The sequence below is a fragment of the Eretmochelys imbricata genome, chromosome 5 (assembly GCF_965152235.1).
Source record: "Eretmochelys imbricata isolate rEreImb1 chromosome 5, rEreImb1.hap1, whole genome shotgun sequence".
Taxonomy (NCBI): Eukaryota; Metazoa; Chordata; order Testudines; family Cheloniidae; genus Eretmochelys; species Eretmochelys imbricata.
The window spans coordinates 4353407-4376801 of record NC_135576.1 but is presented as its reverse complement, the minus strand read 5'-3'; the positions used below and the strand labels follow the sequence as shown (position 1 = coordinate 4376801).

General features: G+C 57.7%; 1 protein-coding gene across 1 annotated transcript in view; it reads right to left on the bottom strand.

Moving 5' to 3' along the window:
- Positions 1-219: 219 nt before the first annotated feature.
- CNTFR (ciliary neurotrophic factor receptor) overlaps positions 220-23395 on the bottom strand; it is a 427487-nt gene continuing 404311 nt past the window's right edge. The window contains 2 exon segments of the mRNA XM_077818087.1: positions 220-365; positions 6374-6554. Of these exon segments, the coding sequence (XP_077674213.1) occupies positions 220-365; positions 6374-6554 (327 nt within the window).

Below are 23395 nucleotides of genomic sequence, written 5' to 3'. Positions count from 1 at the left end.
GGTCTAGTGCTGGCCTGGCCTAGCTCCTTGCTGGTAACGCTACCGGTGCCTTTTGCGGGGTAGTTACACACACTTCGGTGCCAGTGAAGAGCACGCCAAGGACTCTGCGTACTGCGCTGCGAGTGTGACTGTCCCATTCTGGCGGCCCGTGCGTGGCTAGTTTGGCTCCAGCCCAGTGAGGACGGGCAGGAGGGATCTGCCGGAGCTGGTGAATACTTACTAAATAAACAGAACGCCAGCTGCTGCCAGTACCAATCCCGCCGCCCAGGACATGGTCACGGCCCCGCTGCCGACAACGGCCTCCTGGTCGCAGATCTTGGTGGTGGGGGGCGGCACGAAGGAGGAGCTGCTGGTGGTGGTCGTCTCTGGAGCGAGGGAAAGGAACAGCCTGCAGATGGGCCAACAGGCAGCTACGGTCTGCATCGCCTCCTGCCCGCTTCACCTTCCCTCCAAGCTACAGGCCCGCCCTGGCACAGCACGGACGGCAGCGCCTCTCCCAGGCCAGGGCTCACCATGCCAGCCTGTCTATTAAAAGCCCTTTGCCCATCCGGCAGCCTCCTGACAATACTTTCCTGGATTAGGAAAATCTGTCTGCCCCCCCATCATCTCACCAGCTAGCCTCTTGCTTTGTTTAGTCTCTCTGTGCACTTGTGTATCCAGCCCTCCCTCACCACACTAGCCATGAGCCCCGATTAATTTCCCCTTTACCTCCTCTGGCTGAAGGGGGCTGGGCATGGCTCCCTTTGCTCTGGGCACTGCCCTGGGAACTGGACATTGGCATGACCTGTCCTCCCTCAGCCCCCCACCCCCAATCTGAGGGGCCTGGCGTGCAGCCTCAGCAAGAGCTCTGCGCCCCCGCTGGGCTGGGTTATGAGCATTGCAGCCTCCTGGGTGGGCCTCAGCTCTGCACAGCTCCTTGGGGTGCCCGGTCTTTGATGCCCGTGTCTGCCAAGGGACCTGCTCAGAGCTTTCTGCAAGCCCAGCTCCACTGGGGCCCCGTGTTAAACAGAACGGCCAGCAGAGGGCACCATCCCCCCACAGAAATGTCCCCGAGGGTGCCAGGGCGGATTTGGGGATGCCCAAAGGCAGAGTGGCCAAAGCCTGCGACGGGAACCGGCAGGGGTTCTGGGGCGCCGGGAGGCGCAGCACAGGCCGTTGGCCCGCCCACGTGAAGGGAGAGCCACGGCCGGGCTGCACCTCGCAGGTCGGGGCTGGGGTGTCCTCCCCAGGTCGAAACGCGGAGGTCTCTGCTCTGGGGGGACCGGCTGGTGATAGCGGCTCGAGGGGGGTAGCTCAACTTTACTGCCATACGTGGCTGGCGTCCTCCGTGAGGGGGCCTGGGTTGAGAGAGAGAGCTCCCGGTGGGAGTGCACTCGCGTGGGTGGTGATTTGGGCTCACCCATGGGAAATCTGACCAGCCCCATCTCCCTTTGGGGTCATCCCCCATTTTAGGATGCTCCCGACTCCCATGGGCATGTGCCGTGTCCTGCAAGGTGGCACCTGCAGAGGGTGAACAGGGCCGTGACTCCACACAGGGGCCCAGGCCCTTCGCTGGGTCTGGGCAGGGGAACGTTGTGGCCCAACCGGGCTGTGATGAATGAGGCGCGAGCAGGTGCTGCCTCCCAGCCTGGTTTCCGGAGGCCTCACCTCACCATATGCACCGACCCCCCTGACATCACTGGCCTATGACATCACCAGCACGGTGGGGGCAAGTTTCATGACATCATCAGACATGTCAGTCTTCATGGTGTCGTCAGGGCTGTGATGCAAGGTCTCTGACATCACCCTCACAGCACGTCACGTGCTTTGAGACGCCCTTAGCATCAGCGAGGCCTGTCAGGAGCTTTATGACATCATGAGCACAGCAAGTCACAAGTTTCATGACCTCATCAGCCTGCGCCCCTGGATCAGCTACAGCATACTGTATCCTGGCATACAGCCCCCCCCACCCCACCCCCCAGCCTTGCACTTGGAGGTCAGTCCTCCAAGGAGGTCAGACATTCCCGTATTCCCCCCCAAGAGCAGGTCCGGGGGGGCCCTAACCCGGAATTCCCTCCGGCCCTTCTGGGGACCCCACTTCCATAGCGCTGCCAGAGTTGAATCACTGCCACTTTCCTAGCAGCAAGCAGCTGCTCATGCTTTTAGATCTAACTGGTGCCACCGGGCAGGAGCCAAGGGCCAGCAGAGTCAGTCCAACAGCTGGAGAGCAGGCCCGGGGGAACCAGGCCACTCGTCACACGCTGACTGGAACTGTCATGGGGGGCCATGGGCCAATCTTGGCGGGGTGGGGGGAGGATCTCAGCAGGTGCTTAGCCAAACCTCTCCAAGGTGTCCAGGAGACAGAGAAAGGGAGGAGCAGAGGCTAATTCAGAGGGGTCCGTTGCAGCTCAGCTATTTCAGAGCGATTGTCATCAAGAGGTGTGCAAACGGGGGGTGCGTGTGAGAACTTTGTGCGTGTGTGTGTGCATGCAAGTCATGCGTGTGCATTCAAGGTGGTGTGTGCATGCATATGGAGAGGTGTGTGTGAGTCAACCTGCAGCAACACTTGTATAGTTTGTCACGCTCACAAAGGATTAGTTAACTGAACAGGAGAAAACCAGGCGTGTGTGTGTATTCATGTGAGCGTTCACACGCCCCAGGGAGTGTCTGTGAGCGAGTATAGCTGTGTGTGTAAACGGGTGAATGCCTGCATGTTTGTAAGCATTTGGGTGTATGTTTGTGTGATGTTGGGGTGTGTGTGTCTGTATGTGTGTGACTTTGCAGGGGTTTGTGTATGCGTCCGAGGCAGCATGTGTCTGAACGGCTGCAAACTCCCGGCTCTGTCTGATAAGCGTCAGGCAGCAAAGTCCTGGCAGGTGCCGCAGCCTCCAGAGGGCAAATCTCAGTGTATCTTCCTTCAGCTTGAGAGCAAGCTGCCTGGGCTTCTTCCTCCGGACTGCAGCATCGAGTGCCTCCTCGCTCGCCTACATGCCCCATGTGAGCGAGGCTCCCTTGACTCACACAGCTAACAGCCCAAGGATTTGCACACACACACACACACAGAGTGTCAGCAGTGCCAAGGCCTTGCACACCCACGACCGGTAGTGGCAAAGATTTGTGCAGTGCTGAGAATTTGGACGCTGTCCTAGTTCTCTGTGAGAAGCAGTGATTTGTTTGCTCTGGGGATGTGGATTGCCCAACCTCCTGGCAGTCAGTGCCAGTTGGGGGAACCAAGCCGGGGTCCGCTCCAGTCCTTCTGGGAAACCGAAGGCCGACGTCGTGAATTTGGATGCGGTCCCAGCTCTTTCCTAGAAACAGGGGCTTGTTAACTTTGTGCCTTTTCTTTCTAATTGGTGTGGCTCTGAGCCATTGTGCGGGATCAGGGGAGCTGGGGGGCAGCACTCCACTGAATAATAACCTTCCTATGAATCCTTAGTGCTTCTTCGCAAGCTGGAGGCCAGAGCTGGGAGGAGCTGAGTCAGCAGAGGCCAGGCCACCATCTGACATGCCGGCTGAAACGCTGTAACGCAGCTGGGGGGAGTGCGCCCGCCGTGGGGATGGCACATGGCCCAGTCCCGGTGGAGGCCAAACCTAGTTGGCTCTTAGCCAAACCTCTCGAAGGTGTCAGGGCAAGAGACAGAAGCAGAGGCTAATTCTGAGGGAGCCTGTCGGGCTCCGTTGTTTCCGAGCAGCGTGTGTGTGGATTTGTGGACAGGTGTTTTGTGCGTGTGTGAGCAAACAGGACATTTGCACGTGTGTGTTGTGTGTCAAGGAGAGAGAGAAGCACGGGCAAGTGCTTAGCCCAGGGACTGGATAAGTTTGAATCCAAGCTCGGAAGCTGCGTCACTCTGGCCGGGGGTGAATTGCTGAGGTCCAGCTGGCAAAGGTCTCTGCTAGTTTGGGGAGGCTGGAAATGCTGCGAGCTGGGCACCCACATCTAGCTGGCTCTTTGAAACCTTGGGCTTTAACCTTCCTGTGCCTCAGTTTATCCATCTGTCCAATGGGGAAGGGGGGGAGGCGCTCTTAAGGTTAATTAGCCCGTTTGTAGGTGTGTGTGACCAGAGATGGACAAAATGCAACAGCTCGAGGTGGAGGGAGGAGGCGTCTGGCCCGAGTCACGGCCTGGGACAGGCTGGAGGGAGCCCCGTCAGATGCACTGACAACACCAAGGGGCTTGGGCCTTGTCTCACGTTTCGTTCCTCCCCACTCTCTGGCAGGAGCCCCAGTCTCACAGCTGGGCAGAGCCAGTGTGGACAGCATAGGCATTATGGGCCCACACCTAGGGCCCCAGCCCCTGGAGGCACGTGATGAATCCGAATCTCAACTGCCATTTAAAAGTAAAAACAACGAGGAGTCCGTGTGACACCTTAGAGACTAACACATTTATTTGGGCATAAGCTTTTGTGGGCTAAAACCCACTTCATCAGATGCATGGAGTGGAAAATACAGTAAGCAGTATATATATCACAACACATGAAAAGATGGGAGTTGCCTTACCAAGTGGGGGGAGGAGGGGGTCAGTGCTAATGAGGCCAATTCAATTAAGGTGGAAGTGGCCTATTCTCAACAGTTGACAAGAAGGGGTGAATATCAAGAGAGGGAAAATTACTTTTGTAGTGTTAATGAGGGCAATGCAATCCAGGTGGACGTTGGCCATTTCCAACAGTTGACAAGAAGATGTGAGTATCAACAGAGGGAAAATTACTTTTTGTAGTGACCCAGTCACTCCCAGTCTCTATTCAAGCCTAATTTGATGGTGTCCAGTTTGCAAATTAATTCCAGTTCTGCAGTTTCTCTTTGGAGTCTGTTTTTGAAGTTTTTTTGTTGAAGAATGGCCACTTTTACATCTGTTATTGAGTGTCCAGGGAGACTGAAGTGCTCTCCTACTGGTTTTTGAATGTTACACTTCTTGATGTCTGTCTTCCAAGATCTGTGAGAGTGAGGGATCGTCCTTCAGGATAGGTTGTAGATCCTTGATGATGTGCTGGAGAGGTTTTAGTTAACAGAATGCCACCAGCAGTCACCTACAGCCCCCAACTAAAACCTCTCCAGCGCATCATCAAGGATCTACAACGTATCCTGAAGGATGGTCCCTCACTCTCACAGACCTTGGGAGACAGGCCAGTTCTCGCTTACAGACAGCCCCCCAACCTGAAGCAAATACTCACCAGCAGCTACACACCACACAACAAAAACACTAACCCAGGAACCAATACCTGCAACAAACCCCGGTGACAACTCTGTCTGCTTATTTATTCAAGGGACACCATCACAGGACCCGACCACATCAGAAACACCATCAGGGGCTCATTCCCCTGCACATCTACCATTGTGATATATGCCATCACGTGCCAGCAATGCCCCTCCGCCATGTACATTGGCCAAACCAGACAGTCTCTACGCAAAAGAATAAATGGACACAAATCAGATGTCAGGAATCATAACACTTCACTCTCTCTGGACACTCAATAACAGACTTAAAAGTGGCAATTTGATCGCATTGCCCTCGTTAACACTACAAAAGTAATTTTCCCTCTCTTGATATTCACCCCTTCTTGTCAACTGTTGAGAATAGGCCACTTCCACATTAATTGAATTGGCCTCATTAGCACTGACCCCACACTTAGTAAGGCAACTCCCATCTTTTCATGTGCTGTATATATAAACTGCTTACTGTATTTTTCACTCCATGCATCTGATGAAATGGGTTATAGCCCACAAAATCTTCTGCCCAAATAAATTTGTTAGTCTCTAAGGTGCCACAAGGACTCCTCACTGTTTTTGCTGATACAGACTAACACGGCTACCACTCTGAAACCATTGAAAAGTGATGTGTTTCTGTCCTTCATGGATGCAGAGAAAAGCTTGAAAATGTGCCCTAAGTTAACTGATGCCTACCTGAGTATGCAGAGAGCCTGAAACAATAGCTCCAGGAGCTGGGGACTGCCCCCTGCACCTGGATCCTGAAACCTGCTGCCACCGGAAGGGCAGGGCCCCGGGGGCCCTGGGCTGCTTTCACTCAGTCTCATGACTGCCAGTGCTCCTGGCCTCCAGCTCTCCCATGAGGCAGTGCGCCAGCTTGACAGAGTGAGGTCTAGTGGGTTAGAGACTGGACAGCAGGACTCCTGGTTCTATCCCTGGCACTGGGAGGATAGTGGTGTCTAGTGGTCAAAGCAGGAGGCTGGGAGCCAGGACTCCGGGCTTCTCTTCCCGACTCTGCTCCTTGTGGTGTGAACTTGGGCAACCCCCTTCCCCACCCTTCGCGGGGCCCGCCTCCCCGCCTCCCATCAGCTGTGCAGCAGCGGTGAGGCCAAGCCCTTGGCAGGAGAGGGGTCAAACCCCCGGGCCCTGCTGCACCGTCCCGGCTGGGCCCCCTGCTGCCTGGCACCCTCACCTGCCACCGGGGCTTCCGTGGTGAGGTGCTTGGGCTCCTCCGTCCAGGGCGTGGCATGCACAGCGACGCTCCAGTCGCTCCACGTGCCGATGTCGTTGTCCTTGGCGGCCACCTGGATGATGTACTCCTTGCCGGCGTAGGCGTCGGTGATGGTGTGGGACGTCCCGTCGGACAGCTCCACCTGCATGGGGAGAGGGGAGGGGGCGGTCACCGGGATGCGGCCGCGTCCCTAGGGGAAGGCCTGTGGAGAGACCCTAGAGGGGAGCGGGGGGCTTGGGCAGGGCCTCTCCTTGAGTGTGGACGGGGAGCTAGGACCATGGGCGGGGGGGTGGAGCACCGTGGAGCAGAGCAACTGACCACGGCTAGAGCAGGAGGGGCCTGGGCCACATCCCCATTACAGGGCGACATGAATGCTACAGCCTGTCACTTCTGCAGGCCAGTTTCACAGGGAGCCCGAGATCCCCTGGAGTGGGACAGGGCTGGGGGGCTGACCTGGGCAGCCCTCCATGTACCCAGCTCCCACCAGCCTCAACAGGGCCTGGGGGCTTCAGGATCAGGCCTGGGGAGAAAGAATGGAAAAGGGAGGAGGATGGAGGGATGGGGATGGGGGAATGGAGTGGGAGAGGGAAGGGGAGGGACACAGGGATGGGGGAATGGAGGGGGAGAGGATGGGGGACAGGGATGGGGGAATGGAGGGGGGGATGGGGAAATGGAGGGGGAGGGGATGGGGGACAGGGATGGGGGAATGGAGGGGAGGGATGGGGGACAGGGATGGGGTGATGGGAGAATAGAGGGGATGGGGCACAGAGATGGGGGAATGGAGGGGGAGGCGATGGGGGACAGGATGGGTGATGGAGGAATGGAGCGGGAGGGGATAGGGCACAGGGATAGGGGAATGGAGGGGGGGATGAGGGAATGGAGGGGGAGGGGATGGGGCACAGGGGTGGGGGAATGGAGGGGGGGATGGGGAAATGGAGGGGGAGGGGATGGGGCACAGGGGTGAGGGAATGGAGGAGGGGATGGGGAGGGGGAAATGGAGGGGGAAGGGATGGGACACAGGGGAGGGGGGATGGGTGAGGGGGGAATGGAGGGAGAGTGGATGGGGCACAGGGGTGGGGGAATGGAGGAGGGGATGGGGAGGGGGAAATGGAGGGGGAGGGGATGGGGCACAGGGGAGGGGGGATGGGTGAGGGGGGAATGGAGGGAGAGGGAATGGGGCACGGGGGTGGGGGAATGGAGGAGGGGATGGGAGGGGGGAACGGAGGGGGAGGGGATGGGGCACAGGGATGGGGGAATGGAGGGGGGATGGGGCGACGGGGGAATGGAGGGAGGGGGGATGGGTGAGGGGGGAATGGAGGGAGAGGGAATGGGGCACAAGGGTGAGGGAATGGAGGAGGGGATGGGAGGGGGGAACGGAGGGGGAGGGGATGGGGCACAGGGATGGGGGAATGGAGGGGGGATGGGGCGACGGGGGAATGGAAGGAGGGGGGATGGGGCGCAGGGTGGGGGAATGGAGGGAGAGGGAATGGGGCACGGGGGTGAGGGAATGGAGGAGGGGATGGGAGGGTGAACGGAGGGGGAGGGGATGGGGCACAGGGATGGGGAGACGGAGGAATGGAGGGGCAGGGGAGACAGGGAACTGGAGCCGAGAGGAGGAATCGTAGCTCGGCAGGGGATGGGGGGTCGTCATGGCTGCCCGTCTGTCAGGTGCCAGAGGCTGGGCCAGGGTGGTGGCGCGAGTTCTGAGCAGCCGCAGAGCGCGCGCCAGGCGCTGCACAGCGGGAACAGGGGGACGGCCAACCTCCACCCCCAAGGCTGGTCACCGCGTCCCTGACACCAGTCTGGCGGCTCCTCTCCGCTGGGGATGGGGTGGGGACCAAGGCAGGGCTGGAGCCAGCCGCCTCCTCTGCCCTCCCCCCGAGCCCCGCGCAGGAGGGTCCGTCATTCCCGGTCGGGCTGGGCCCAGGATGCATCAGCGCTGGGGCGGCTTAGCTCCGGCCGCCGGGTCCCCCCGACCAGAGCGCGGCCCGACGGACCGGCCGAAGCAGCAGGCCAGCCGGCCTGCCCGGGCAGTGCCCGTGAGCACCAGAGTCAGCGAGACGGGCAGACACGGCTGGGGAGAGACCCGAGAGCCAGAGGGGAGGGACAGAGACAGATCGCAGAGGGGGCCAGGGCTCCGCCGGCTGTCCCTCCGCCCCGCTGGCAGTGCTCAGCCCGCAAGGCAGGGAGCGAGGGACCCTGGCCGTGCCCCGGGCACCCCCAGCCCTGCCTGCGGGGGACGCTGCGCAGGGGGAGCTGGCTGCGGAAGGCTGGGAGGCCAGGCCCGGCGTGGTCTGTCCCCACACCCGAGAGGCTGAGCCCCAGCCGAGCACTGTCTCAGCCCCAGATCCTCAGCCCCTGCTGCCCTCTGGTGCCCCACTCCCAGCCACGATGCCCAGGGCACCCGGCACCAGCCCAGAGGGGCCCAGGTCAGCCCTAGGGCATCCCTTACCCAAGGCTTTCTTTCCGGGGGAGGAGGGGGCTTTACACAGACGACGCACTCTGTGGCTTCTGGGCCGATGCAGGGAACGACCCCTCCCACTGTCAGGCAGCGCTTGGGGCGGGGTGGGGGAGCCGACGTGGCCTGTTTGTGAGGTTTCCTCCTAGCCACGAAGCCTGGAAACTCCATTGTTTTCAAATGAAAGCGGGGAATTTGGAGCACAGCTCTGGGGCGGGAGGTGAACTTGGCAGCTGCTGTGGGACCAAATCCAGGGGGCTCTGCTCCGTCATAAGCAACCCTACCATAACACACCTGGCGCTCAGCCCTGCGCGAACGAGCGACCCTCCGGTCAGGAGCAAGCCCACAGCAACGGACGGTGGCTGGCATGCCTAACCCACCTACAGCAACATGAATGCCCAGCACTCCGGCGCACCTTACGACAACAAATCAGCGCGTGTAGCCCAGCGCTCAGGGACAGCCCGCCACTAACAAAGCAGCCCGCACGTGAGAGGGAAGGAAAAGCACTACAGGGCAAGAGAGCTCGCAGGTTTAGGCTTTCGGGGGCTCAGCATAAAGGGGAAAGGAAACCGCTTCGTAAAGTGCTGGGGAGCTGTTGGTGCCAGGATGTCGGACAGACGGGGTGGGGAAGGCAAGGCCTTCCATTGGCCCCACTTCTGTGGGAGAGAGACACGAAAACGCACGGCATTCCTGCTCAAGCGAAGGCCGGACAGACTGTGGAAAGGACCCCCTGGCGGACTCCCGGAGACAGCCCCTCTCCAAGCCCCACTCAGGATTTCCGCTGCGAGCCCACGTCCCACCATACTCCAGGAGCTGGCTCCCCGGGGCTGCGGGAGGCACCATGACCACCCCGCGTTACGGGAGGGTTGACCAGCGGCTGCACGGCACTCTTGGTGCGATGGGTTAACGCCGAGCCATTCTCCCTCACGACCTCTGGGACCCTTGAGTTCGATCTCGGCCACAAGTCAAATGGGCCAGTGGGTCTCGCCTCACCCCCCAGCCGGTGTCTGTCCACACAGGTGCCAGCTTTCTTCTTGCCGGGTGGGTGCTCCACCCCTACTCTGCCCCCGAGGCCATGCCCCCACCCCGCCCCTTGCCCCAAGGCCCCACTCTCGCCACCTCTTCCCACCCCCTTCCCCCAGCGCCTCCTGCCCACTGCCAGCTGATCGTTGGGTGGTTGGCGGGTGGTGAGCACCCACTATTGAGGGGATCAGCAGAAAGGGGGAGGGGGACTGCGGGGGGGCAGATTGGACAAGCAGGGGGGCTGCAAGTCAGAATGGAGGTGCATCGGTGCAGCTCTGGGCGGGGAGGCTATGACTGGAAAAGCAGGGGGGCTGCAGGTCAGGGCTGGGGGGCACTGACAAGGGGAGTGTGGGGGAAGCTGGAAGACAGAACTGAGGCATGCTGGGAGTGCTGCACGGGGACGTACCTGTGCTGGGCCTTACTGATATGGGAGGGTCACGCCGGTTACACGTACACTGTGTTTAACAACCAGCCCTCACGTTGCGAAACCAAAGAGGCGAGGCTCATTATTCTGCACGGACAATGGCAAATAGTGAAGCCAGGGGAAATCTCTCTCCCTCCTCCCACACCACCTGGGGCAGAGCAAGTGGGTTCCTCGGTGGCAGCTGGCTGAGAACCTGGGTGGTGCAAGAAGCGGGTTTGCTCGAGGCAAACGCTGGCTTGAAGGCCCATCTCCGGAGCACAGTCTATTAGACACACAGCGCAGTAAGAGCTCAGGCCGATCGACTCTTACAGGATCTCTTGGCTTTTGCCCTTGGGCACATGACATTGGGCATGTCGACACTACAATCTTCAGTCCACCTATGTACAGGGAGAAGCCGCCCGTGGCTTCTTGCCTCCGGTGGGGAGATCCACGCCTAGAGTCCGGTCAGCTGCCGTGCTCCCAGCGGGGAGCTGGGACCCCAGGGGGCAGCAGCCCACACCAGGAGCCTGGGTGGCAGCAAAGCTGGGGAGCTGGGAGCCGGCCTTCTTGTCAGTGTCCCCGCTCCAGCTGCCTTATGTCGACCTAACTCTGTAGCGTAGACCAAGCCATTGACTGAATGCAGGAACAGAGTCAGCTACATTTCCCTGAAGGCTAGCTCAGCACCCTGGGATTTTGCAGGCTCATATCTGAGATCTCCTCGGCTGAATTCTGCACTGGAGTTCGGGGCTGGTTCTCACTTCATCCAAATCCACTTGCTTGGCCCTACTTGATATGTCTTCAGTGCTGTGCATCCCAGATCCTCCCCAGGTGTGACCCGGCACCACGGCACTGGCTTCAACGGCGCGATGTCAGTTTTTACCAGCTGAGGATCTGTCCCATTCCATTTAAAATAACACAGGGACATTATGACTTGCCATAAAGAAACAGAGCAATGGTCCATCGAGCCTGGTGCCCTGGCTCCCTGCAATGCTGGGTCAGGCCAATGGCACATGGAGTCAGATGTCCCGTCTCTCTGGCATACCCGACCAAACACACCCTCCACTCCTCTCATGGCAGGTCCAGTGCCAGGCGTGTAGGAATTAAATCCCCTGCATTTGCCCACTCACCTCCCCGCATGGCGCTTTCCTGGCCTTGGATACAGGTCAGTGTTACGTGACGCATGCAAAGTGTTTGATCAAATCCAGGGGCCATGCACTGATTCGCCTGACGCGCACGTCTGCATGTGTGGACACCATGGGACTTCCACGCAGGCAGAAGGAGCGAGGACGTGCACCGTTATCTTCCCGCCTGCCTTCCAATCACACCACATCATCTGGTGTCAGTCCCCCCGGCACCGCAGCCAGAAACCTGCAGCCCATGGACCCCCTAGATGGGCGCTGTCAGATGGCCGTCATGTCTGTCACAAGAAACCTCCGGATTAACAGGACGATGGTACCCTCCTGCGAGCCCTGCGTTTAACCCACGCGATGCCACTGCAGTTCCCATCCGCGGCACGGCCCCATGTGCAACCGGCAAGACTCGCTCACATCCCCTCCCTTCCTTCCTGGCCTGCACTGACACAAGCCATCTTCTCTCCAGACACATGTGGATAATAAACATGTCTGAGCGGATGAAGGATTGCGAGGGGTCTGACATGACCCATCTGCTCGGCTCGGGGGGAGGGGAGGAAGTTGGCCTCTGCTCTCAATTCTGGAGCTCAGGAGGCCAATGGAGAACAGAAGCAGGAGGGATAGAACCAGAGCTGGGACATTGACCATGAAGCTCCCACGTCCTTCCACCCCTCTCCCTGGCAGAGAGCACCAGCCAGATCTCAGCTCAGCCGTCAGAGGGGGGAGAGGAAGACGCTCCCTTTGTGGCTGGGGGTGCTCAGCGTGAGCCCAAATCTGTGCAAGAGCAGAGAGGGACATTATGAGCTGGCGCCCCAGGGGGGCAACTTGGATAGTGGGTGTGTGAGGTGGGAATCCGCCGTGAATCTGGAAAGCCCCTGTCAGTCTGAGGCTGCCGATGAACTGATGGGATATTCTGAGACTTCAGCTGTTGTCTGGGGAGTAACAGTGAGTAATGTGAATGACCCAAGTTGTGGAAGAGTAACTCCATCAAACTCCCTGGGGCCCCATCTGAACAAACAGCCAAGTTTTTAAAGAGCTAAATTCATCTACAGCAGCAAGGTGGAGCGGAAAAGTCCTGCCTCATTTTAGATCTCCACCCTCCCAGCACACTGCGTAGCCGCACATTGAGCCAGTGAAAACGAGACAGACACATTACACCATTGCAAGCAATTCCCGCTGGCCTGACACCCTCCCAAGGGTAAGGAAACCATTATCCAGTATGTGCTGAGAGCTGGTGACTGTTTCTGGGGGTGCACCTGGGAGGACGACTGACGGACCAAGGAGATGTGCCCGCTGAGACAGCCGGCCCAGGAATAGTGCAGTGCAAGGCTAGCAGTGTGCAAAGGGAGGCCCCCGTGTGTATCTGTGCATGCCACACAAAGCCTGGAGCAATCAGAAATTGATGAGAGCCATGGAAGAAGGGGGGGGAGAAGAGCACCCATGGGTGGGGACTGGATGGGAGAGGAGTTAGGGAAACTGAAAGTCGCAGGGGTGCTAAAGGGGGAAACAAGGGAGAACAAGGCATTGAATTTGTAGGCGTTGTCTTGATGCTGACCCGAGTAAGGAGACCCATGGGCTGGGCTGATGGAGAATGATGTCTCATTGTTGCAATGCAACCCAATGGAGATACTACAGAGACCTGGTACCCCAGAGACGGTGGTAGACAAAGAGCCAGAGGGTAGCAGTGGGGGTGTATGAGTGCTGTGCGGTACGGCTGTTGACGTGTGGATGGCATTGTGCGCAAGTCAGTAGGAGTGTTGTGCAATAGACTGTGTGTGTGCGCGTGTTTTTAAGCGTGTATGTTTGGGGGTAACAACATGTGTATACTGAAGCGGTGTGTTTGTGTGTGCCACGTGCAATAGTGTGTGCATGAGTGAATGAGAAGGAGGGTCAGTGCACACACGTGTACATGAGTGTTAATATGGATGGATGGAAATTTGGTGCGTGAAAGGTTATGGGTGAGTCTGAGAGAACGTGTGCGCGGTGGGTGTTGTGTGCATGTGAGTGTGTACAAGAGTGTGGCAGCATGTGTATGTGGGCGTGTGTTGCTGTGAGTGCAGGGCGTGTGTGAATGGAAGTGAGTCAGTGTGTGCACGGGTGTGAGTGCAGGGTGTGTGTGTGTATAGAAGTGAGTCCGCGTGTGCATGGGTGTGAGTGCCGGGCGTTTGTGTATGGAATTGTGTCGGGGCGTGGGCATGGGCGTGAGTGCCGGGCGTTTGTGTATGGAATTGTGTTGGGGCGTGGGCATGGGCGTGAGTGCCGGGCGTGTGTGTATGGAATTGTGTCGGGGCGTGGGCATGGGTGTGAGTGCCGGGCGTTTGTGTATGGAATTGTGTCGGGGCGTGGGCATGGGTGTGAGTGCCGGGCGTTTGTGTATGGAATTGTGTCGGGGCGTGGGCATGGGCGTGAGTGCCGGGCGTGTGTGTATGGAATTGTGTCGGGGCGTGGGCATGGGCGTGAGTGCCGGGCGTGTGTGTATGGAATTGTGTCGGGGCGTGGGCATGGGCGTGAGTGCCGGGCGTTTGTGTATGGAATTGTGTCGGGGCGTGGGCATGGGCGTGAGTGCCGGGCGTTTGTGTATGGAATTGTGTCGGGGCGTGGGCATGGGTGTGAGTGCCGGGCGTTTGTGTATGGAATTGTGTCGGGGCGTGGGCATGGGTGTGAGTGCCGGGCGTGTGTGTATGGAATTGTGTCGGGGCGTGGGCATGGGTGTGAGTGCCGGGCGTTTGTGTATGGAATTGTGTCGGGGCGTGGGCATGGGTGTGAGTGCCGGGCGTGTGTGTATGGAATTGTGTCGGGGCGTGGGCATGGGTGTGAGTGCCGGGCGTGTGTGTATGGAATTGTGTCGGGGCGTGGGCATGGGTGTGAGTGCCGGGCGTTTGTGTATGGAATTGTGTCGGGGCGTGGGCATGGGCGTGAGTGCCGGGCGTTTGTGTATGGAATTGTGTCAGGGCGTGGGCATGGGTGTGAGTGCCGGGCGTTTGTGTATGGAATTGTGTCGGGGCGTGGGCATGGGTGTGAGTGCCGGGCGTTTGTGTATGGAATTGTGTCAGGGCGTGGGCATGGGTGTGAGTGCCGGGCGTGTGTGTATGGAATTGTGTCGGGGCGTGGGCATGGGTGTGAGTGCCGGGCGTTTGTGTATGGAATTGTGTCGGGGCGTGGGCATGGGTGTGAGTGCCGGGCGTGTGTGTATGGAATTGTGTCGGGGCGTGGGCATGGGTGTGAGTGCCGGGCGTTTGTGTATGGAATTGTGTCGGGGCGTGGGCATGGGTGTGAGTGCCGGGCGTTTGTGTATGCAATTGTGTCGGGGCGTGTGCGATGCAGAGAGAGCGACGGGTCCCCCTAGGGAGTGAACAGGAATTATTGATGGCATCTGATTTCCTCTGGGAAGCTGGAGCGTTCCCCCTCCTCCCTGGAAATAACAAAATCTGCCCCCCCCCCATCAGCTCACCCTCCCCCGCCCCAGGCTTACGTAATCCTTTCGGGATGTAGCTTGGAGCCACGGCGGGAGCCCATGGTTTACAGCTGCGGCGCATTCCTGGGCCTCTCGCTCTGGGCCGCACATCCTGGGCTAATTCAACACTGACTTTCAAAGCCACGCACATGAGGAGATTAACACCCCCGCCCCGCCCCATGGAGGGGGAGCCCCACACGAGCTGCGGGGAGGTCACAGGCTCACAGCCCCACTGTAAGGGCCCTGCTAATGCCCCCTTGTCGGCCTGGGGCCGTGGCTATTGTGTGCTTGATCAGCCCCAGCGTGGTCCCTGCTGCTGTGGACGGGGCCTGTGGCCTGGGGATGTGGCTAGGTCCGGTCTACATGGCAAAATGCAACAGTGCAGGCCGACTGCCTGCCGATCTCCACACCTACAGCCAAAGTGTGAAGGAGACAGACCCCATCCCCGGGGTACGCCCCCCCCCCCCCCAGCATAAGGGCACGTGCTGCGTTTGGGGCTGGAGCCTCTGTTTCCATCTGTCAGCGGGGTCCATTCCGGACCCCGTGGCAGGTTGCTGCCATCTCTGCTCGCTCCACTAGCTAGATAACCCCGCCCCCCCCCATCAAACTACTGCCAACATTAACTGATACTATAACCGATTCCCCCCTCCCCCTGTGCCGCCAGACAGGAGGGAAGTCTGGGGCCCAATTCTAACAGCTGACAACGCTGATTGGGACCAAACCCCAATGCAATCCGCACAGCTGCTGCTCCGCCAGCAACGCCCCCCACACCCACAGGACTCCAGCAACCACAGCTGCAGAGCAGAACTGGGCCCGTTCCCCCCGCTAACCAACATGCAGACAGGAATATTCCACTTCTGGGGCCACCTCAGCCGAAGCAGCAAATCAGCCCTCTGCCACAAAGCACCGGAGCAGAAAAAATTCATTCGGTCTCTCTCGAAGGTACTTTGAGAGATTCCAAGGCCAGAAGGGACCGCTGTGATCATCTCCTCTGCCCTCCCGTAGAACGCAGGCCAGAGACCTGCCCCACACTAATCCCTAGAGCAGAGCTGTTAGCAAAACGTCCCATCTTGAACTGAAAATTATCCGTGCTGGAGACTCCACCACGACCCTTGGGAACAGTTAATCGCTGTCACTGTTAAAAATGGTTTCAGAGGAGCAGCCGTGTTAGTCTGTATTCGCAAAAAGAAAAGGAGGACTTGTGGCACCTTAGAGACTAACGAATTTACTGGGAGTGACTAGGAGAGGCTAAGTCATTATGCAAGGTAACCTATTTCCCCTTGTTTCCCCCCCCTCCCCTCCTCCTCAGACGTTCTTGTTAAACCCTGGATTTGTGCTGGAAATGGCCCACCTTGATTATCATACACATTGTAAGGAGAGTGATCACTTTAGATAAGCTATTACCAGCAGGAGAGTGGGGTGGGGGGAGAGAAAACCTTTTGAAGTGATAAACACCCATTTTTTCATGGTCTGTGTGTATAAAAACATCCTCACTGCATTTTCCACTTTTATGCATCTGATGCAGTGAGCTGTCGCTCACGAAAGCTTATGCTCAAATAAATTGGTTAGTCTCTAAGGTGCCACAAGTCCTCCTTTTCTTTTTACTGTTAAAAATGTAGGCCTTATTTCCAGTCTGAATTTGTCTAGCTTCAATTTCCAGCCATTGGATGGTGTTGGACCTGCCTCTACTAGACTGAAGAGCCCATGATTAAATATTTGTGCTCCATGTGGGTACTTACAGATTGCAATCAAGTCACCCCGCACCCTTCTCTCTGTAAAGACTGAGCTCCGTAAGTCTATCACTGTAGACAGTCTCACACCTGTTTTCTAACCCTTTACTGCTTCTCGTGGCTCTTCTCTGAACGTTCTGCAATTTATCAGCATCCTTCTTGAACCGTGGGCACCAGACCTGGATTCCAGCAGCGGTCACATCAGTGCCAAAATAACCTCTCTGCCCCCACTGGAGACTCCCCTCTTGATGCGTCATGGACTCGCATTAGCCCTTTCAGCCACAGTGTCACTCTGGGAGCTCAGGTTCAGCTCATTACCCATCACGATCCCCAGGCCCTTTTCAGTGTCACTGCTTCCCAGGGCAGAGTCCCCCCCAGTGGAAGTGTGGCCTGCAGTCTTTGTTCCTAGACGCTCCCAGTACCCAACAAAACCACACCCCCCTTCTACTGTCGGCTCTCTGGGGCCGGGACCACGTCTTTGCTCTGTGTTTGTACAGCAGCAACGGGCTGCGGGGCCAGGACTGGGGCTCCTCCTGCGACAGAAAGACGCCATGAACTTCCCAGCTGACCCAAGCCCGCCCCAGACTGAAAGATGCTGAAGATGCCAGTGATACAAGTCAGGGGGAAGAACAAAGCCAAAGCAGCGCCAAGCTAGCCTGCTGCGCAACCCTGCTCAGAACAATCGCGCCAGCAGGCGAGCGGCAGAGCCCGAGCACACCGTCCCCAAGCACGGTCAGGGACCCGAAACCAGAGGTGGAAACTGGAGTCACCAAGCACAGTGCAGACGCAGAGACGAGACACTGTCTGGCCAACATGACAGAGGCAAGCGTCCTCAGCTGGTGTGAACCGGAGCCGGCCTGAGTTTTCGTGGCGCAGAGGCTGGGATCTGACACTTCTACACAGTCCCGCTGCTCGGTCTGTGACAGTCCCGGAGCGTGTGCGTGTGAGCGTCGGGCGGATGGCTGGCCTGGACCGGGGAGCTGTGACTCCCCGCTCATTTGGGCCTGCCTACGCTCGCTCTGCTGGTGCCCCCAGACGGCGCTGTGTCCACGGTGGCACGGACGGTGGTGCAAGCCCAGGTCTGCACCCGCGTCGGTTAGCCCAAGAGGCCGCCCGTTCGCTCCCAGCGCAGGTGCACGTACAGGACCTGGGAACTGCCCCTCTCTGCCCAAATGTAGCCCTACCCTGTCTGCGAGCAACTGGGCCTGCGTCTCCTTCCAGGGATGTGTGAGACTCGGCAGTGCCGACGCTGGGGAGTATTCGTGTGAGGGGTGCGTAGCTGTAGCACGTGTGTTTGTGATCGTTGGTGTGACATGGGTGTGACTACGGGCGTTTGTGGTGCTGGCCGCTGCGGTATATTTGTGGTGCTGTGTATTGGTGTGTATTGCTTGGGTTGCACGCTGCTGTGTATCTATGGTGCTGTGTATTTGTGGTGCTGCACAATGGTGTGTATTTGTGGTGCTGTGTGTATTTGTGGTGCTGGGCACTGGTGTGTATTTGTGGTGCTGGGCACTGGTGTGTATTTGTGATGCTGTGTGTATTTGTGGTGCTGTGCACTGGTGTGTATTTGTGGTGCTGTGTGTATTTGTGGTACTGTGCATTGGTGTGTATTTGTGGTGCTGTGTGTATTTGTGGTACTGTGCACTGGTGTGTATTTGTGGTGCTGTGTGTATTTGTGGTGCTGTGCATTGGGGTGTATTTGTGGTGCTGTGTGTATTTGTGGTGCTGTGCATTGGTGTGTATTTGTGGTGCTGTGTGTATTTGTGGTACTGCAAGCTGGTGTGTATTTGTGGTGCTGTGTGTATTTGTGGTACTGCGCGCTGGTGTGTATTTGTGGTGGTGTGCATTGGTGTGTATTTGGGGTGCTGTGTGTATTTGTGGTGCTGTGCACTGGTGTGTATTTGTGGTGCTGTGTGTATTTGTAGTACTGCACGCTGGTGTGTATTTGTGGTGCTGTGTGTATTTGTGGTGATGTGTGTTGTTTCATGTCGCCCATGCTGCCCCACGCAGCCTCCCCCTGCCACCCCCAGGCTGGTCCCAGGGAGGCTGGGTTCGCCCTGGGACCCACAGGGCATCGGCCCCTTGGTTCGCCCTGAGCCAGCCTGGGCGTGGAGCCGCTGGGGAGCCGTGGAGGCAGGTCCCAGGCCCCGGGATCTGCTGCAGTGGAGGAGGGGATGCGGGGGGAAGATGGAGTCTGGAAGCTGAGATTTGTTTCACAAACGCTCTGATTCCCTTCGTGCCCATCCCTCGCTGTGCTGCCAGCCGGCACCCCCAGCCAAGCCCCACGCTGCGGGGCCGGCGCACGGAAAGCCTCCCAGCTCCGCCGCTTGGGATTTACGGGGGCACTCTCAGCAGCACCCCCCACCCTGCTCTGGGCTCTCCCCTCAGCATGGCTGCTGGAAGGAGCTGAGGCTTGGGACACGACGGGGAACCGGAGCCAACGGCAACAAATAGAAGTTCCGTGGAAGACCCTGGGGACTTTATTCAACTACCCCCAAGCACGGCAAGATTTCCAATAGAAACGCAGCCACACACCCCCTTTCCCTGCAAAGCTTCCCCCCCTCCTGCAGCCTCAGCTGTGCCTCACCCTCTCATGGGTCAAACTGGTCCTCGGATCTGAGTCCGTCCCCCCCCTTTCCTGTTTGATGTTGGGAAGAGGCTGGGGCAGTGCCAGGGGAGTGCTGCCGGGTGTCACTAGTCATTTGGAAACGAGCATGAGATGAAAGGGACCTTGGCTGCAGGCAGCTTAGACAGCAACAGCGGATCATTGTTCCTGGCCTGGGAAAGGCCAGCGCTGGGGTGGGAGTGGGGCTTTGCAGATTAAAGGACCAAGTTAGAGGCCCAACTGCGTGCATCACAGAGGAGGTGATGAGCGGGTCCTGCGGGGAGGGGCCGGTGAGGTGATCCCGCGGGGCTATCGAGGGGGCTGTTGTGCTGACCCAAGGTGGGTCACTTGGAGGTGGGACACAGAATCGTAGCATAGAACTGCAAGGAACCTTGAGAGGTCATCTAGTCCGGTTCCCTGCACTCAAGGCAGGACTAAGTATTATCTAGACCATCCCTGACAGGTGTTTGTCTAACTTGCTCTTAAAAATCCCCAATGATAGAGATTTCACCACCTCCCTTGGCAATTTATTGCAGCGCGTAACCACCCTGACAGTTAGGAAGTTTTTCCTCATGTCCAACCTAAACCACCCTTGCTGCAATTTAAGCCCATTGCTTCTTGTCCTATCCTCAGAGGTTAAGAAGAACAACTTTTCTCCCGCCTCCTTGTAACAACCTTTTATGTACTTGAAAACTGGTATCATGTCCCCCTCAGTCTTCTCTTCACAAGAATAAACAAACCCAATTTTTTCAAGCTTTCCTCATAGGTCATGTTTTCTAGACCTTTAATCATTTTTGTTGCTCTTCTCTGGACTGTCTCCAATTTGTCCACATGGGGGCTGCAGATGGAGGTGGGACATAGGGCCGCGGATAAGGCCCCAGAAATCTCAGCTCGTTTTTAACCCCTCTGGAAGCGCCCCTGTGCAGATAGCAGACCCCCAGCAAGTTTCCCGTCCACCAGCTTGTTCATCTGTCTGCCTTGGCTCCCGATTACTCCTTGGTGGTCAGTGCCCTCGGCAGTTATCTGTCACCAGCTGGTCCCTTCCTCCTGGACAATCTTTGCTAGGCAGCGCATATCCCCCTTGGTTTGAATTCACACCCCTCTTGGCCAGCCTGCAGCATGCAGACCTGGAATGGGCTGCCCCTGAGAACATCTCTCTCTCTCCAGGAGACATCAGCCTGCAGCTGCCAAAATCCACATTCAGTTCAGAGCAGACATGAAGTGGAGTGAATGAGCACAGCTGGATCTGCATCTCCTGTCCGCACAAGCAAGAGGCTACTGGAGTAGGGGAGAAGGTGGGGCCACCAGACAGTTCTCTCTCTCTAGGTTCTTCTCCAGCTTCTCTCATTGGGGTTGTTAAGCACCATACAACACCCGTAATGTGGGGGAAATAACATTATTCCCATTATTCCCAGCTACTCTGAAACCTGTCATTATTCCCATTGTGCAGATGGGGAAACTGAGGTCCAGACAGAGGAAGTGACTTGTCCCCAAAGTCACATATGGTATTGGTGGCGGTGCTGGGCACTCTCAAGTTCCCAGCCAAATCCTGTAACCACAGGGCCAATGCACATCCACGTGAGTGACGGAGCCAGCTTCCAAAGGGCTCTCAGCAGCAGCCACAGTGCAAGGGAACACAGGAACGAAAGCCATTTACTGGAGGAAATGGACTGAGTCCTCACGAGAGACGGGACGGGACACAGAGAGGTGACAGCTCTGGGGATGGCCCCTCTGTGTTAATGCCTTTGTAGGGAGAGAGACATAAGAGAGTCTCCCGGGGGACGGAGATAGGGGATGGGAGATGGATGACATGAGATGTCTGACCGAAAAAGCCGGATTTTCCCCTTTTTTTGGATTTACTTCATTGACTACTCTGCAGCAGGATGAACAGGACCCCGATCAGGCTGCTGGGTCCGCAATGCAGCCAGGGTTGGAAAAGCAGAGGGAGGGGGAGGAGACCATGGGCAATACGGGGGGAGTAAAATATTGCTATCCTCTACGAAGAGACCTCACCTCAGCGGAGCAGCGCCAGGTCTCGGCTGAGATCTGTCAGACAGACCGCAGCTTGGGTTCTAACCAGGCATGCAAACCTTGGCTTGTAGCTTGTGGCTTCTTTTTTTGATCCGCTCCCAGCAAGCAGGGGCCGGGGGGGGGGAGAGAGTCAGGGGTGCACAGTGGGCCCACCACAGTCCCAGATTGCATGCCGGGGGATCTAGTCACGTAGAGTGTTGGGGTTCTTAGGCATTGGCTTGTTTTGGCCTTGTTTTGAAATGGGATTAGCTTAATTTAGTCTGCAGAAGAGAAGAGTGAGGGGGGATTTGATAGCTGCTTTCAAGTACCTGAAAGGGGGTTCCAAAGAGGATGGATCTAGACTGTTCTCAGTGGTAGCAGATGACAGAACAAGGAGTAATGGTCTCAAGTTGCAGTGGGGGAGGTTTAGGTTGGATATTAGGAAAAACTTTTTCACTAGGAGGGTGGTGAAGCACTGGAATGCGTTACCTAGGGAGGTGGTGGAATCTCCTTCCTTAGGGGTTTTTAAGGTCAGGCTTGACAAAGCCCTGGCTGGGATGATTGAGTTGGGGATTGGTCCTGCTTTGAGCAGGGGGTTGGACTAGATGACCTCCTGAGGTCCCTTCCAACCCAGATATTCTTTGATTCTCTGATTTTTGGCTTATTGCGAAAGTCGGGGTGCTTATTTACCGCGTGAAAGTTGGCAGCTGTGGTTCTAACCCAGAGTTTTCTCTCATGACCAGAACCAAAGCGGAATCCAGGTCCGTGGAGGCGAGGGGTTTCCGCTGGCATCGGCCCATCATACCGCGCGTGAGATTCCCCGCTGCATTCGTGAAATGGAGACAGGCTCCACGCACAGGAACGCACAACACCCAAGCATCTGGGGATGTGCAGCCGGGACCATGCATATGCCAGCCCTTGGCTCTCTCCAGACCAAGGAATGCCTTCAGCAGGCCATGTAGCAATCCCCATGCCTCCTGGAGCCAAAGGGCACCTGAGGGGTACTCAGTGCCGTGCAGGATTCGTCTCTCGGTTGACGTGCTGTTAAACAAAAGAGGAAGGCTCCCCAGAATATCTCTATCCAGCCCTCCGCCCCCGTTCCGTGCTGCGCCTTTGTCAAAACAGACCCCCACGCTGCATCGCGCACTGCAGCATAATGAGGGTAGATTGTAATTGCAGTCATTACGCTTCCTCTCCCGCACACGCTCCCTCGCTGCTCGGATGGAAAAACACGGGCCTCGGTTTCTCTCCCGGGCCCTTCCCCCACCCCCGTGGAGTCTCTCCTGCCTTGGGGAGAAAGGAGAGCACGTTCGTCTGGCTTTGTGCTCACCTGGTGCAGAGACACCAGCCAGCGCCAGGAAGCAGGCCTGCTTCACACCAACTCGGAGTCTGCATGGGGCATTTTCAGCTACCTCGAGCCCTGCCTCTGTCCCGGGTGCCCGCTGCCCCATGCACGCTCCTGTGGGACTGCGCTGCTCAGCAAACACCTGCACTTTGCTGTGTGTCAGGGTTTCAAGCCCCCTGCCATGGAGGTGACACCGGACAGAGCGGCAAGCCGGTGACGGAGCATTTAAAGCCGCACTTCACAGTGTGTCCACTTGATGGCACCAAAGAATTTTTAAATACATTTGCCACTCACCAGCCACAATAACCCAAACTAACTGGGAAAGCCACCTGGTGCACGTCCTGGGGTCTCGGCAAGCACACAGGTTCCCCTCGGCTGAGCCCCGAGGGGCAGCGGGTGTGCTTGGAGGCAGAGAAACACAGGACTTGGTTGCAATGACGATTTAGGGGATTCCTGATTGTGGCTGCTGGGCACAGACAGACCTTGGGGTTCCCTCGGGCACCTTAGCTCCCAGCCCGTGCTGTCTAGAGTCACCAAGGGGGTCGCGGCTGTCACCAAAAGGACTGCTGAGTGAGGCACAGTAGGGTTTCTACCCCAGCCAGAACTGGGGCACTGTGCTAAGCGAGGCAAGCGTGAAGCACAAGCTGCTGAGTACTGAAAAAGGGCAGGTGAGGCCACCAGGGGGCGCCAGCCAGGCCTATTCTTTCCCCGCCTCCGTCGGTATTTGCATGTTGGACTAGCTCTGCCAATCTCCATCTTCCATTTCTTTGCCATGGCAACAAACGTGAAGGTGGAGCAATGGAGAGCCAACCAAAGCACAGGCTG